This window comes from Diabrotica undecimpunctata, chromosome 3 (genome assembly GCF_040954645.1).
Source record: "Diabrotica undecimpunctata isolate CICGRU chromosome 3, icDiaUnde3, whole genome shotgun sequence".
In the NCBI taxonomy this organism is placed as follows: domain Eukaryota; kingdom Metazoa; phylum Arthropoda; class Insecta; order Coleoptera; family Chrysomelidae; genus Diabrotica; species Diabrotica undecimpunctata.
The window spans coordinates 110,112,997-110,130,577 of NC_092805.1; the positions used below are offsets into that span (position 1 = coordinate 110,112,997).

Here is a 17,581-nt window from a genome sequence, read left to right on the forward strand (position 1 = left end):
CGATGCAGTAAAGAAGAACCCGAGAAAAAGAACAAAAATATAAAGATCTCAGAAGAAAAGAGAAGTACATCCATCGAAGAAAAAAGCGAACTTATGAAAATAGAATATTGGAAGAACTTGAGACATTAAAAAAAGGAAAATCAAACAAGAAAATTCTATAAAAATCTAAATAAAGCAAGAAAATAATTTAAACCAAGGATCGGACTATATAAGAATAAGGAGGGGCATATACTCAATACAAAAGAAGAAGTATTGAAAAGGTGGGTGGAACACTATAAAGAACTACTTACTATCGAAGTAGAAGATCCAAATCAACCACCCCCAGGAGCAAACAAGAATACACCATTGGAGCCTCCATCAATTCAGGAAGTACGGGATGCAATAAAACACCTAAAAAATAATAAATCTCCAGGAAGTGATGGTATACCCGCGGAACTTATTAAATGTGGAGGTGCTACTCTGACTAATCATATATATAAAATCATCATACTGAGAGCCTGGAATGAGGAACAAATCCCAGAAGAGTGGTGTATTGGGATCGTTTGCCCGCTACACAAAAAGGGCGATGAATTGCAGAAACTATAGGGGAATAACCCTCCTTAATACAGCATACAAAATATTTTCGAGTATTTTATATGGTCGCCTGAGTGCATATTCAGAGGAGCTACTTGGCGAATATCAAAGTAGTTTTAGGCCTGGTCGATCAACAACAGACCAGATCTTTGTGCTAAGGCAAATACTGGAAAAAACCAATGAATTCAATATCGACACATACCATCTTTTCGTAGACTTCAAATCGGCCTATGATAGTGTCCTAAGAAATAAATTGTATGAAGCCAACTGATTAGCCATATGATTCCAACTTACGTAGACACAATAAAGTAATTGTACACAACCATATTCTTTAGGTTTTGAAGCTTTTATGTGTGTCAACAATAGTAAAAATACATCTATTTTAGGAGAATCTCACACTGGGTCTTAAAACATGGTGTTAAAGATGTAATTGGTGCTGGAAAATGTCCTAAATGATTTACCCAGCAAAAATGGTATACGATATTATTATTATAATTATTATACTCCTAGAATAAACGATTTTAAAACGTCTCGTGCATATATAGACATCAAATCCTGATCTTGTCTATAAATTGCTCGGACATCTTAAATGTTTTTGTGTAGGTGATTAATATGATATAAGCAGTTGTGGTTATGGTTTATGATTAATTTTACAAATAGTATTTAGTCCACAACTGTGTTCTAATTCAGGACTACAGTCATTATCTACATTATGTTCTGCTCGTTGTAATTGAAATTAATTAGTTGTAACATAAAGCGTCACAATAATGATATGCAAATACGTGAAATTTCCTTTTTCATAAAATAGGATGCTGCAGTTGTCATACTCTAATGAATATTTTAGATATCAGAAAATCTAGAAATAATAATGAATAAAATATTAATAATGTCTGTCAAGTTCAATGCAAAATCGAGATATTAGCCAAAAACGTTGAAACCAGAAAAGTGAACCGCTATGAATTAATTGCTTATTTATTGCTGAAGTTTTATGCCCAGAAACACTTTATTTCTGCAACCATTTCCCAAAAATAATGATGATTATTTGCAGACTGGCTAGCTTCCACCTTCATCCTTCTCCCCAAAAAGGCAAATACCACTAGATGCTCTGATTACAGAATTATAAGCTTAATGAGCCATGCACTCAAAATCTTTCTTTCTGTTATTCACTCTCGCATATATAGAAAACTTGAAGAAAACATTAGCAATGTTCAGTTTGGGTTTAGAAGCGTACTGGGAACGCGAGAGGCCCTATTTTCCATACAAGTATTGATACAAAGAGCTCGAGACGTAAATTGCGAAGTCTACGCATGCTTTATAGACTTTGAAAAAGCATTTGACAAGGTGCAACATCAAAAATTATTTCAGATACTGAAAGAATCTAGTATTGATGACAAAGATTTACGCCTAATTAAAAATTTATACTTACAGCAAAGGGCAACTGTACGAGTAGACAATGAAATCTCACAAGAATTCACGATAAAACGGGGAGTACGTCAGGGCTGCATTTTATCACCGACGTTGTTCAATACTTACTCGGAAATGCTGTTTAGGGAAGCTATTGTTGGTTTAAGAGAAGGTATAAAAATCAATGGTGAAATCATAAAAAATTTAAGATATGCGGACGATACGGTTTTGATTGCTGATAATGCGGAGGATCTGCAAACATTAATAGACCGTGTAGTGGAAGCCTGTGACAGATACGGCATGAAATTAAACTGTAAGAAGACCAAAATTCTTGTAGTAAGTAAAAACGATGTAATACAGCACCAATAATGAATCACAGCTAATAATGAACCCTTGAAAATAATCGGCAAAATTACATACCTTGGATGCAGTCTAAATAAGGAATGGAACCACTCATAGGAAATAAGATGTCGTATAGAATAGGCGAGAGCTGTCTTCAATCGCCTCAGGAAGATTTTATGTAATATGCACCTGAAAATTGATATAAGAACATGAGTCTCTAGATACTATGTATTTTCTACCCTTTTGTATAGAGTCGAAGCCTGGACCTTGACGGAGGCAACATCCAAACGATTAGGAATCGTTTTGAAATGTGGTGCTACCGCCGGATGCTCAAAATTTCCTATATCCATCATGTTACAAACAACACCGTGATCCAACGTATAAATAAAGATCTGGAAATTATGTGTATCGTGAAAATCAGAAAGATGACATACTTAGGGCATGTGATGAGCAATGCAAGTATCAACTAATTCAACTAATTTTACAAGGCAAGATAGAGGGCAAAAGATCTCAAGATCTCAAAGACATCGTGGTTTAAGAACATCAGACAGTGGGCAGTAATGACTACCATACATCTATTTAGAGCAGCTGTCAACAAAGTTGTATGGACCAACGTGATTGCCAACATCCACAGAGGATATGCACCAAAAGAAGAAGAATAATGATTGAACCTATCTTAGCGTCGTATTGTATTGCTAAATAAATGTTCTTGAATAATGTTCAAATTACTTGATAAATTGTACCCATCATCCTTCAATGCAAATCTTATCCCTGGCGAAATAGTTCCGATACCGTTTATAAAAAATAATATATTATTTTTATTTTATATAATATCCATATAATATAGTAGCTACGAGATATTGTCCATTTTTTATTGCTACATTTTTGCTAAAAAAGTACCCCTTACACTGTGTGCTACCGATCTCACTCCCTTAAATTCACAAAAAATGGAAATAAACTGGTTTTAACATCATTACACATATGCGTTTTTCATTGTTAATTTATTGCTGTAGTGTAGCTTCCGAGAAACAATGGGTGTTATAGTTTAAGTATATTACAATAATTTTTGTGTTTTGGAAAAGAATGAAGCAATAAAAAACATTGTTGGCGTTGAACTGCATCAATAAATTAAATAAAAACCATTTATGAACTGGTCTTAATTACTAAATACGTCATTTTTCCTGAAAAGCATAAAATTGATCATAAGTATCTAATAACCAGTAGCGTCTCAACCTCGGCAGAGGTAAGAAGTATTTACAGTGATTGAGTTTGTATACACGTGTACATAGCATTTACCCTATACTCTGTGTGGATAAATATATGTGACCACTTGGATATTAACTAAAATTAGAGTATATTTCACACTTTTTCAAAAACCTGTAACCCTTTTCGAAGCCGAGATATAGCTATGGCTATGCTAGCTTTACTGTAAAGTCAGCATAACCATTGGTTCTCGGAAACGGTTACAGCAATAAATTGTTTCCTGGCGTAAAACTTCAGTACTCCAGTCGTCGAGGCGAAAATGCCACTGAACCTCTAAAAACCATACGAACAAGCTGAATTTTACCAAGAATCTCAATTTTAGGACGCCAAAAAAGATGCAAAAAAGTTTACCACATTTACCCTCGGGCATTCTCCTAAAACCCCTCGTAGAGGGGGAAAACGGAAAAAAAATCGATATACCAAGAATCTGTACGCCATAGAAAAAATATTTCAAATAAAAAATGTTTATAATAAAAAAAATAATTTTGAACAAAAATGTTCTATTAGCATTTTTTGTGTAGAATAAACCGTTCTATCAGAAAAAACGATCGACAATTTTTAATGTCAGTTACGCGCGCCAAATCAATGTTCAATAAAATTTGTATCAGCTCGACGGTAAAAATTCGATATCTTTTGATCCGAGTGTCCTATCAACAAAAATCAAGATACGCTTTAAAGGTAAAGGGTGCAGCTTTTTAAGCAATTTTTGTATTTTGCCGCAAATAAACTGAGTTTTTAAAGGCGCTAAATAAATAAACGTAGCGCGATTTTTGCCAATTTTTATGATTCTCATGAGATCAATACAATTTATCCCTTTTATTAATAGCCCAATGTGGAATTTCGATAACTAGACCCTAATCTTTAAAACCCATAACATGAAATTTTAGTTTGGAGTTTTGGCAACAAATGTGTTTTGGCAACAGAAACTACTCATCTTCTGCTACAAATTACACTCAAAATCATCTTGTTTGAGGCATTTTTCATGACGTGCGATTGTTTATAATGTAAAAGTTTAAATTCTGCATTTTTTTAGTCATAATATTTTAAATGTCTCATATTTGTTGCCACAACTCAAAATTCAAATTTCATGTTATAGGTTTTGAAGAGTGGTCTCTAAAAATAGAAAATTTTACTATGACCGCTCAATTAAAGTAATAAATTTTATTGATCTCGCGAGAATTGTAAAAAATGGCAAAAATCGCGCAACGTTTATTTATTGAACAGATTTATAGAAACTGACTTCATTTGCAGCAAAATACAAAAATTGTAAAAGAAAGCTGCACTTTTCACCTTTAAAACGCATTTTGATTTCTGTCGATAGGACACTCTAATCAAAAGATATCAAATTTTTATCGTCGAATTGATACACATTTTATTTTACATTGATTTCGCGCGCGTAACTGACATTCAAAATCGCCGTTCGCTTCAAGCGTTGTTTCTGAGAGAACGGTTCATTCTACAGAAACATTGCTAATTAATATTTTTGTTCAAAATCATCTCAGCTACAATTTTTATTTCGTAAAATTTTTTTCTACGGTGTACAGGTTCTGGTAAATCGATTTTTTGAAGTTATACTTCTATACGCGCGTCCGACGTTGGAAATTTGTACGGGAGTGAATCGGCAAAATCATTACATATATAAGATATATGTAAGAGAGAGACAGAAGATATAGTTTCTCTCTCTTTCTCTCTCGAGAATAAAAATGTTCCTTTTGTAAATATATTTAATATTTATTAATATTATTATTATTTTTCCATTCTGTTCAGATTTGTCTTGAGCCTCGTTAGGCAAGTTAAATTAAAGATTAAAACTTATAAATATCTCAAGAAAGTTCAAATGTGTACTTATATACACAACAAACAACAATTAAATTTTGTATCTGTCAATGTCAGACAAATTGACAGTTGTATCACGAAACAATATTTTTATTTTATTGTCATTTTTAGATACTTATGAATATTGCATTTTAATTTGTATTGTATTATTATATTGAAGTATGTTGCAATGTATTGTATTATTGTATTGTATTGTTATATTAATAACAAAATAAACAATGAATTTTACTGCAGAGTATGCGTAAAAAATTTTTTTTTGCATTCAACTCCTTTCATACATATATCAAAATATTGATTCAATCCTTCATTTACTATACTCATATTACAGGTCAAATGTTTATATACAGCAAACGATGCACCACATACCTATATACCTAATTTTGTTTCTCTTTCTGCTCTCTCTTACCTATAGAATTACATATATAATGATTGTGCAGATTGACTTCCATATAAATTTGTAACGGCGAACGCGTGTATAGAATTATAACTTCTACCGGCAGACCCACTGGACTGCCACACCCGTTTTTTTTTTAGTTTTTAACCCTCTACAAGGTGGGTTTTGCACAAAGCTCTGGCGACTGGACTAGAGCAATAAATTACCAATTAATTCCTAGCGGATCACTTTTTTGATTTCAATGTTTTTGGCCGATATCTTGTTTTACCGGGTATGAGTTTTGCGCTAGGGGATGATGGGGTAATTGAGGGGGATTGTTTAATATACAAATTAACAGCAATTAATTAACAATAAAATATGCCGCGAAGATGGGCTCTGTAGCCTTATTTATTACCGAGATATAGCTATAAGTGGAAGTTCGCTGGACATACCATAAGACAGAAAGACGACAGATGGAATAAGATGATTATACACTGGAGACCATATAGTACAACGAAAAAGAGGAAGGCCACAAATGAGATGATCAGACGACTTGAAAAAATACGCAGGCCCGAAGTGGATACAAACTGCCTACAATAGAGAGACGTGGAAGAAGGAAGAGGAGGCCTATGTCCAAAATTGGACAGCAAGGACTGTATAGATAGATAGATAGAGCTATGGCCATGCTAGCTTTACCATGAAGCTAGCATAATCATTGGAACCGGTTGCAGCAATCAATTGTTTCTTGGCATAAAACTTCGGCAATAAATTAGCAATCAATTCCTTGCGGTTCCTTTTTGGCCGATACCTCGGTTTTTCCGGGAGTGTGTTTACGCAATAATTTTTTCTTTCTGAATTCGGCCTTATAAAATGGATATGCTAACTTTACAGACATAACATACTAAGGTTTAGTGCAGAATATAAACAACATAAAAAAGTTACAGAAAATTAATAAGAACAAAAAATTAGTAACAACACAAACAAAACTCTAATGCTACGAGGCCAGCACATTGTAAGAGTAAAGATGTACACATACCTGGTACAGAACAATGCAAAAGAAAACAAGTACTACACTGAAAAACTAAAAGTTTTTGTGTGCCAACTTTATAATAAATTAAAAATGTTCTTTATAGTAGAGATTTGATATTAGCTCTAAAAATACGATTAAGTGTCCTTGTTCAATCGTGGACGCTGAATCGTACATAAATTTAAAAGGTTCTTTGTAGTAGAGATTTGACTAAATGTTATCTATACAGTGTTCTTTACTATAAACTTCAATCTTCCAGGCTGAATCAAAGGCGATCAGAAAGCGTAATTCCTTTGAGATGTGGACATATAGAAAGATTCTGAAGATTTCGTGGGTGGATCACTTATGACATATAAAAAGATTCTAAAGATTTCGTGGGTGGATCACTTACTACTATTAAAAAGAATGAAGAAAAATCAAAGGAAGTTTAAAGGACAATAAAAAAAAAGGAAGTTTAAAGGACAATAAAAGAAAAAAAATTGTAATATCTAGGACATATAAGGCGTGAAGCAAAATACGGCATCTCGCGGCTCATAATTCAAGGCAAAATAGAGATCAGGATTATCGTGGAAAGAACATGAATATCTTGGCTGAAAAACCTAAGAGATTGGTTTAGTTGCAGGTCAAAACAACTGTTTATAAGCAGTTGCTTTGAAAGTTGTGGCAATAAGTATTCTCTACAACCCATAGTGGGTTTTGGCCAATCCAATTTCGTACTCTTGTAAGTCGTCTTCCATCCGTCTTTGGTTAGAAATGCGTTTCGATGGCTCCATCTCGTTCATTCTCTTTAAGTGGCCTAGCCACCGCAGCCTGTTTATTTTAATGGACCTTATTATCAATACTAGGTTCCTTATAAAGGCGGTAAAGCTCAAAATTATAGTGCCTACACCATAATCTGTTTTCCTGAATGCCTTTATAAATATTTCAGATGAGTTTACGTGTCAATGTGGCTTCAGACCAAAGAGGTCAACTATTGACCAAATACATATGTTAAGAGGTATACATGAAAAATGTGTTGAATATAACATACCTATTTACAACTTGTATATCGATTTCAAACAGGCGTTTGAGGGAGTAGATCGACAAAAGATGTTAAAGCAACTATCTATGTTAGGGATACCCAATAAGTTGGTTAAACTTATACGAATGACTCTGGAGGGTTCCAAAGCTATGGTGAAAATAGATGGAGATATGACGCAGGCCTTTGATATTGAAAATGGAGTTAGACAAGGGGATGCCTTATCAACAACACTTTTTAATCTAACTTTAGAAGCTGTTGTTAGAAAACTGGATATAAACGGCTGTATTAATACAAGATCTATGTAAATATGCGCATATGCGGATGATGTTGCCATAATAAGCCGCAACAAAAGTGTATTAAGCGAAAAAGTTATAGAACTGAAACGAGAAGCTACTACGTTTGGTCTATATATAAATGAAAGCAAAACAAAATATATGGAGTGCACAAAATCGAATGAACATGAGAATCTGAAGGTAGACAACCATACCTACAAATATGCCTCCACTTTTCCCTACCTAGGCTCAATAATAAATGACAACAACAACATCAGTCAAGAAATACAAGCACGGATTCTTAGCGGTAACATGCATACAAAGACTTAATGAAAAGTAAGTTACTGAATCGTGAGTCTAAGCTGAGAATCTACAAAACAGTAATTAGACCAGTGGTCACATATGGATGTGAAACGTGGACCCTCTCAACCACTGATGAAAATCAACTGAGAATATTTGAGCGCAAAATACTAAGGAAGATATTTGGACCAACCCAATGCAGCGATGGTTCGTGGAGAATTAAAATGAATCACGAGCTGGATGAACTAATGCAGAGCGCAGATATTGTCAGATTTGTAAAGTCACAAAGACTAAACTGGCTTGGTCACCTAGAAAGAATGCCAGATAATCGAGCTGTAAAAGTAGTCCAGAGATGGAAGCCCCAAGGAAACAGAACAAGAGGAAGGCCCCGTAAAAGATGGATAGACGACGTAGAGAGGGATCTTAAAACCATGAACATCAGGCAGTGGCGAAGGAAAGTATCCGACAGGGCAGAATGGAAGAACATTGTTAAGCAGGCCAAGACTCACAAAGGGTTGTAGCGCCATTAGAAGAAGAAGAAGAAGATGAGTTTACGTTCAAAACAGCATAAATTCTGATAAGAGTGCTGCATATCTGTATTTTCATTCGTTTTGTGACTATGTTTGATGTTAAAAGCTTTTTAATCCATAGTACGCACTATTTGCTAGATATATATGTCTGTTAATTTCTACAGTTACTGTATTACTTTTGTTGACTTGTGAGCCTAGATACATGAACTCTCTTACTAGCTTTTTATTTGTCACCTTGATATACTTAGTTTTGCTAGTATTAATGTATAGCCCATTCTTTTTGCTGCTGCTTCCAATTGGACAAGGTCCGCTTTTCTTCTTGCTATGGTATTGATGTCATCCGCATATGCTAGTATGTGTACACTACTATTAATAGTGGTTCAACTTGTTATTCCAGATTCCTCTAATAGCTTTCTCTAGGGGAATGTTGAATAGAAGGCACCATAGGCTATCTTCCTATCAAAGCCCTATCTTTGTCTGGAAAAAACTGAAAAGTATTTTCAGTTCTGCTTTTAAAGAAAGGTTAGTTAATAATGTTTAATAAATAAAACAATGTCTGGTAATATATGTGATAAAATTTCAAATTTTGATAGTAATTCCAGCATTTCAGAGCACAATGTTTGTCTAAAAAGTAAATTAAATCATCTTTAATGTGTAGAGTGTGCTCTATGACATATGACATAGAGTGATGTTATGAGCCTGACGTAGAGCCCCAGATATTCCTCGTTGTCTATTTATGATATTCCACATGGTTTTTGGAGGATTTTTTGAAGTCAAGATTCCTCTGTCATTAGAATTAATCTTTGCCTTTTTTTCATTTTTATACAGTTTTTTAAAATCATTTAGTATTTGTAAGTTGTTGTCAGTTTTATGTTGTCTGTAGTACTCACTTGAAAAATTGACATGTTCTCCAATGCTCTTAGTTTGTTTGAGAACCATGTTATTTGCCCAGCTTAGTCTGACCTTACTTTATAGACTTTTTGAGGAAAAGATTCTAAGAAATATGATTCAAGAATGCCCATAAACTCATTAAACTTAAAATTTATAGAGGTGTTATTGTCAGAAACAAACCTCCAGTCTATGCCAGACAACCAATTATAAAATAAATGTTTACCTTTTTCAGTTATAGGTTGAATAAGCCTTGGTTGTTTTTTGTAACCTATAGCCCTTTTCTCAGTTTCAAAACTAATAATTTGCCCCCTGTGATCTGAAAATCCCACATCGATCACCTTAGTTGAGCGGAGCATCACTCCAGGATCCAAAAAGACATTGTCAATATAGTTATTGCCTCTAGTTGGAATATATATAGTTTTAACCAGATTAAAGCTCTCTTTAGTTTAATTACCCTTGTAGGTAAATTGAATTATTTTATTCAAAATTAATTCTATCCTTATGTCTCAATAGGAATTTTTGTCATTCTGTACTGTTTCTGTACTCTGTTTTTACTTCTCTATGTTGTATTTATATGGAATTAAACCACAATTGATTGTATTGACAATTACCTTTTATATTTATTTTGGCGTATTTTCAGTAGCCCCAAATACTAATATCCTGGTGGTGTAATTATCTACAATCAATTTGGGAATATAGTGCAGTATAAGAATGACTTATTACTGTAACGAGAATTACCTTAACTAATGCCGGACATACAGTAAACAAAGTTGGCAATATAAAACAGTAACAAATGCGTAGCAAGCCTTTGTTAAAGGTTTATTGGCAGGTAAGAGCCAACATCTAATTGTCACCTATATTGGCAGCAATACAAGTTTTCTGCAAGATGGGGCATTGTTATTATATACAAGGAACTATCATGAAGACATGAACTCCACATGCTTCGAGAAGTAGTTAGAGAGCATAATGTTGGGTATTGATTGTAACTCTGTCATAGTGTTGGATAATGCATCTCAACATAGCTGCCTTGTTGAATGCATTCCAACAATGACTGATTGAAAGTCCATCAAGTGGAGCAGCTGACTATGACAAAAATGCATTCCATTTAAGAGGACATGACCAAAACAGAACTAATGACAATAATCAAGGAGCATCATGGTAGATATCGTCAATATGGTGTTGATTCAATGGCTAGATTTCCTAGTATTATTGTTTTGAGATGACCTTACCATTGCTAGTTGAATCCAAGTAAAGTAAATTGGGCTCAAATATGTGGCCTGGAAGAATTGGGATCACACTGTTGCCCATGTATTAAAAATAAAAGAGAATGTGTGCAAGTTAGATGGGATAATGCAAAATTTTATTGAGCATCTAATAGTAAGGGTTATTCCCAACAAGTCAGAAGACTCCATGAATTCTCAAGGTTCTGATGATTTGTAAACTAAGCTGTCAATAAACAATATAATGTGTTAAATAAAGATATTTTTATCATGCTAACAGACATATTTTATGCAAAACAGTTATGAATGAATTTACTATATTTGTGTTAAAGATCCTAGGTACAATAACAACAGTTTTAAATGACAGTAATTTTAATTACAAATTAATTTTCATTGTTGGATTATTTTTACTCAAATATTTATTGAACTTTCTAAAATACAGAAAGGGCCTATTTATGAATAGAATAAAATTGTTTTAGTAACAATAGGTATACTTAGGTATTTGTTATTTGACAATTAATTATCTAAACAAATTATTTAAAACTACTTTGTTATCTACCTATTTTCAAGTTTTTAAAATAAATTTCTGCAACAAATTCAATTTGTAATGTAGACAATCCTTTTGAGGTGTCTTCATGAAACAACACTAATAAAAAGTAAAGAATTAAATATTAAAGGGGTGCATTTGACCATTTTTATTTCTCGAATAAAACTCGAAATTCGACTACGTTTATCAAAATGCTACGTCTGGTTGACTCTTCTATATGCAGTTGAAACGTGGACCCTTAAAACATCAACCGTAAATAAATTGGAGGCCTTTGAAATGTGGATCTACTGGAGAATACTCAAAATTTCATGGACATCGCATACCTCAAACGAAGAAGTGCTGCATAGAATAGGCAAGGAAAGAGAACTTTTTTAACACAGTAAAAGTTAGAAAAACATCATACCTAGGCCACATACTGAGAAATAATAAGTACCAATATGCCCAACTTATAGTGAAAGGAAAAATCGAGGAAGGAAAAGACTATCGTGGCTCAGAAACATCCGACAATGGACAGGGCTAAATTTTGAACAGCTAATAAGAACAGCTGAAGATAGAGAAGAGTTTAAAATTGTAGTAGCCAACCTCCATTGTGGAGAGGGCACTTTAACCCTTTCGGTCACTCTTTTTTTTAGTGTAATGAAATATATTTTGTTAATAATTCCAAATTATTCCCAGTTATGGTACTCTTTTGTAAGGTAATGCCTTTTGGTAGGAATATTAGCATTTTTTTAATAAAATAGGGCCCGTTTTTGATGTTGTTAATTGACAAAATTGTGACTAACTGTAATATTTACTTAAACGAAGTTAAAATTCTTGTGTCGTCAATTGACGACACAGTGACTGAAAGGGTTAAGAAGAAGAAGAAGATTTGACCCCCTTACATTCTGCTGCTGCTACCCATGCAACTTGACACTCCAAGTAGATGCATATTTAAATTTATGGATAAGTCTGTGAATGATTGAATGATTGTTGGACAGATGGATGGTACTTATCAAAAAATAGATGATAATTAAAAAACCATACAACTTGCCATTCTAATGGTTATGTAGGAAGTGAATTATAGTTTTGTATCATTGGGATTTTTGTCACCTTTTTTTCTATTGAGTAAGAAAGTAAATCAAGCTTAAAATCTAATAAACATCATCTTCACATCTCCACACCTGATCATATTGCACACATTTCCTTTTTCCATTGATATCAAATTTAGTTTTAACTTTTTTATTTGATTCATGTTAAAGAAAATGTATTTATATATCCTGGAACATATGAGATTATTTTTTATAAACTGGCTTGGTAGTTCTTGTATAGGTTTTTATTTTTGTTGTTTATTGTTTTGATGTTCTATTGTGTCAGACAATGAAGTGTCTCACCTGTGTACGATTTTTACCACTTTTTATCTGTTTGTAACAGCAGACATATTTAATTTTATATAATCTTTATTTATTATATTTTATTTTCATGTTGTGATCTATTTAAAAAATAAAAAAATTCACAACATAATTATGTGTTAGATATAAACTAGAATACACAAAATTTTTAATTATAAAAGAAAATTTTTTAGTTTTATTTGACAATTTTAGAATTTCTAGCATTAAAAATAATCTTAAAATATTTTGTACAGTGACAAGTATGACCTTAAAAACTATTTAAATACTTCAATTTTCATTCTCTCAGAACGTACCTACATACATCTATTTATGTGATGCATTTGACTATCCAATATAGAGGGGCTGCATTAATAAAATCAATTTAATTAAGTTATTGTACATTAATATATTATACCAATTATTACGTCAACGTTAATAATTTTAAACATTCTGTTAAAGGACTTGGATAAAATAATTTATTTTGTAAAGTTTAAATCTATATTTTGAAGGAATAATTATTAATATTGAACAAAAATACACAAAATGTAATCAGGAAACTAAGTCCTTATTACTAAATAGTTCAGTTGTTATCTAAACGTAATCATAGAAAAGTAATATTTTATTGATAATACTGTATGCATTGTGATAAAGAAATTTCGTTTAAAAAATAGAATTTTCTTATAAAGCGCCATATCAAATAGACTATTTATTTTTAAGATACGATCTTTCACACTAAAAGCAAGGATTTAATAAGAATCTAATAAAATTTTTACAAAACAAATAATTTCGATTGAATTGTAATTTGTGTTGAGGCCTATAGTTTATAGTTACAATGAAAATATATAAGCATGTTTTAGGAATATTTAATCTGGACATTTGTAAAAGCTATATCATAAATAACTTACTTGTAATTCAGCTCTATCAACCTCCCATTGTGATCTTTCTAATTCGAACCTAGCCCATTCGTGTTGAATAAAATGTAAGATACCCGGTATAGAATAATGAGCCTTGGGATTAACATCTTCATTTTGTTTGTTATTGACTACAGAACCGCCCTGGGGCCCCATTTGTCCGCCGTTTTGTAGATTTAGAGAAGTGTCTTCCATTGTGAAGGTTCCTAATGTAGAAAAGTTTCATATGTCCACCATTGCTCTTCAAATCGCCATTTTAACTTAATTTCAGTCTGCACTATTATAATTCAATGTACTATCACAGTCACACATTAATACACGTCTTTTATATATAAAACAAATTCTACAACTATTATTTATCTATCATATAAAAAACAGTTAATTTCTGAAGAAAATTTTCACACGAAACTTCAACTTTTAATAAAACTCAACCTCAACATCTGGCAAAAATTGCTCTCATTCGCTTTTACTAATTCTGTATAACGCTGTCTCTCTCCTTCTGTCATGTCGGAAATCGAGCAACCACTCCATTGAACAGCCCTAGGTCTTTTTGTTGTAACCCACCCAGTTTTTGAAAACTACTTTCAAATTAGTTTTATTTGAAAGAAAGCCTAAAATCTATTTCTTTTTATTATAAATCTCAATTTAGTTGAGAAAAGAAAATTTAAACATAATTTATTACATCTAATATTTTTGTCATCGTTCGGACGTGTCTACGACTACGACGGTAGTCTCGTAACGAAATTTTAGACCTAATGCCAAACATGGATTACAGAGTCACAAGAACAATCAATTATCAAAATCATTACTTTTTATATTATGTATAATATATAATATATAATGCCGGACAGCTCAGGCGGTAAGACGTCTGACTTCCACGCAAAAGACCAGTGATTGAATCCCAGCGCTGGTGAGAACATCTAGATATTTTTAAAATATCTACAGGCCCCAGGTCGACTCAACCTGATTAAAATGAGCATTTTAGGTAAAACCTGTTATAATAATAGGCGATTGAAGCGTAGCAATGACCTTGTTAACTTCCTTGTATACCGTAGGCCCAAGAGATAACAGACTATCTTGCTATACTCCCAAAGCTAAGCTAGTGGTATAAAGGGAAACTATTAATATTATTATGTATAATAGGTTTGTTGGCAATGAAAGTTTCTAACAAGTTGAATTTAGTTTAGATCAGTTTTAGATTACACTTTCAAATACTAATAACATATATTTTTATAATTTTTCGTAATGTGAATCTTTAGTTATAAATGTTATAACATTGACATTTACATGCGTAAATTAATTAAATAATTTATTAAAAAAAACATTTATATTTTAATTAAAATATTAACAGTAATTGAATATAATAATAGTTTGTCTTTGTCCGATTTGCATCCCATAATTTGTTTAACCTTCTGGACACTGATCTGATTACATTTTGTCAATAATATTAATCAATTTTCCTACGGTATTTTGACTTTTGTATATTTCATTGACTTTAATTTAAGGCAAATTTAGCTTAGCAAAAAACTTGTGCACGGAAATGTGAACACTAAGAACCAGATTTGTTAGTGTTGAAAGTCCTTGAATCAATTATTCAACGTGCTTTTTTGATGAAATACCTAATGAAACTTATAATTTTTACACAAGATCATTGAATTTTGTAAACTTTATTTAGTTTTTTGTAAAGATTTATTTTTTAGTTAATTTCATTGTGACAGTAAAAATACGGATGTTGGAAAATAGCCAGCCTCAGATACTTATTTTTTGGTATATAGTCAGTCCATATAGACAACTAACATTACAAACGACACAATATTATTTTCATTGAGAAAAAAAAAGATTATATTAAAAAATATCGTGTTAAAAGAAATACATTTGAAGACAATGTACAAGAATATACGAGGTTTACACGAGGTACGAAAAGTAAACACTGTAATAAATTATGACAGTATTAAAATTAAGTGATACAATGTTTTTTCCGAAATTATCATTAATAATTTGTAATCTACATACTGTCAATTAAATGAATTATTATTAACTCAAGAATTATTTGAAAAAAAAGTAGGTAACTGTCTAGCATTAAATCAACCTATGGGTATGTATATGTTTCCACTGATGTGCAAACTGTGCAGTTTGCTTCCGTTTTCGGCGAGCCGCTTTACAGCACAGCGTCTGGTGGACAATCCCTTCTCCGGAAACATCCTGTCGTGGTATTCAGTCCACTTACTAGTCGTAAATTTTGAAGCAAAGTTTCTATACTGGCGTTGTATTACTTTTTTCTCTACAGTAGAATCCTGAGACGAGCGTCATGGAACTAGCGCCACGAGGAAAAGGCGTCGTGGGTAGCGTCACAACATAGCAGTTCTTTACATCGATTAACTAGTCTCGATCAATTCGTTTATAGTCATCATATATTTATTCTAGTAGCAATCTGATTCTCGAATCGTGAACACGTACCGTCATTCAAAGCGCTAGAGAACTTCCTTATCGTAAAACTACCTAATTAACTAGTAATTATCTTATCAGCATCAAAAAATTGTTAAAGTGAAAAGTAACAAAAACTAAATGATTAGTCAAACAACCAAAAGAAATATGTTCCCTTCGGGGAACTTATTAGGATTTGATAAAAATGGCCAACCAATTTATCAACAAATGAATACTATACAGGATGTCCCAACAATAAATATCCAGAGCCAGTCAAACCAAACAGCAGTAAAACCGCAAGTACCACTTTTGTATTTTAATCAAACACCATCTGCTAACCAGACAACAAATCAAATGTCATGCCTAAACCAAATATCTATTCCAACCCAAATAGCTATAACAAACCAAGTACAATTTCCTAGTCAATCAACTGCACAAAATATTCATAACACTCAAAACCCTATTCAGTCCCAATACACAACAGTATCCACAAACCCTCAATGCTCACTCTCATCATCACAAAACATCAATAACTACACGGATAGCGATAGCGACGTAGAACTTAACGAAACAGAAAACGAAAATAAACATCCTTGGCAAGAAGTTGGCAATAAGAGGAAAAGGGTGAAAAGACAAAAAACTTCAGAAATTCCCAACCAAATCCAAACACAAAACAGATTTGATTCCCTCTAAAAAGAAAATCTAGATAAACAAACAGACAATTTATTAAATACACCAAACACAAATATAACCAAAAAAGATCCCTCACCGCCACCAATCTATATTTATGGAGTTACTGACTATAGTGCTATGATAGCAAACCTTTCAACTGCAACTGCGGCCGAAACCTATTACACCAAAACCATTTCAAATAATACAGTAAAAATTAACCCTACAAACTCAGACACCTACAGGAGACTCATACAGCACCTTAGAAAAGAAAACATTCTACATCACACTTACCAACCGAAACAAGAGAGGGCCTATAGAGTTGTCATAAGAGGATTACATCATTCAACACCCACAGGAGATATCTCGCATGAATTAAATAATAAGGGTTTTAAAGTTCGCAACATAATTAATGTTAGACATAGAGTTACCAAAGAACCATTGCCCTTATTCTTTGTCGATATAGAGCCAAATGAAAACAACAAAAACATATTTAACCTGCAAGTCCTACGAAACTGCATAATAACAGTAGAACCACCTAGAATAAAAAATACAATAGTACAATGCACAAGGTGTCAAAAATACGGGCACTCAAAAAGTTACTGCCTGAG

General features: G+C 32.7%; 1 protein-coding gene across 2 annotated transcripts in view; it reads right to left on the bottom strand.

Moving 5' to 3' along the window:
- The window catches only part of Cka (Connector of kinase to AP-1), a 75,099-nt gene extending 60,773 nt beyond the window's left edge, over positions 1-14,326 (bottom strand). For both annotated transcript variants that reach the window (XM_072526606.1, XM_072526605.1), the window contains exon 1: positions 13,872-14,326. In XM_072526606.1, coding sequence (XP_072382707.1) covers positions 13,872-14,072 — 201 coding nt within the window. In that variant the 5' untranslated portion in view covers positions 14,073-14,326. The remainder of the gene's footprint in view (positions 1-13,871) is intronic.
- Between the last annotated feature and the right edge of the window lie 3,255 nt (positions 14,327-17,581).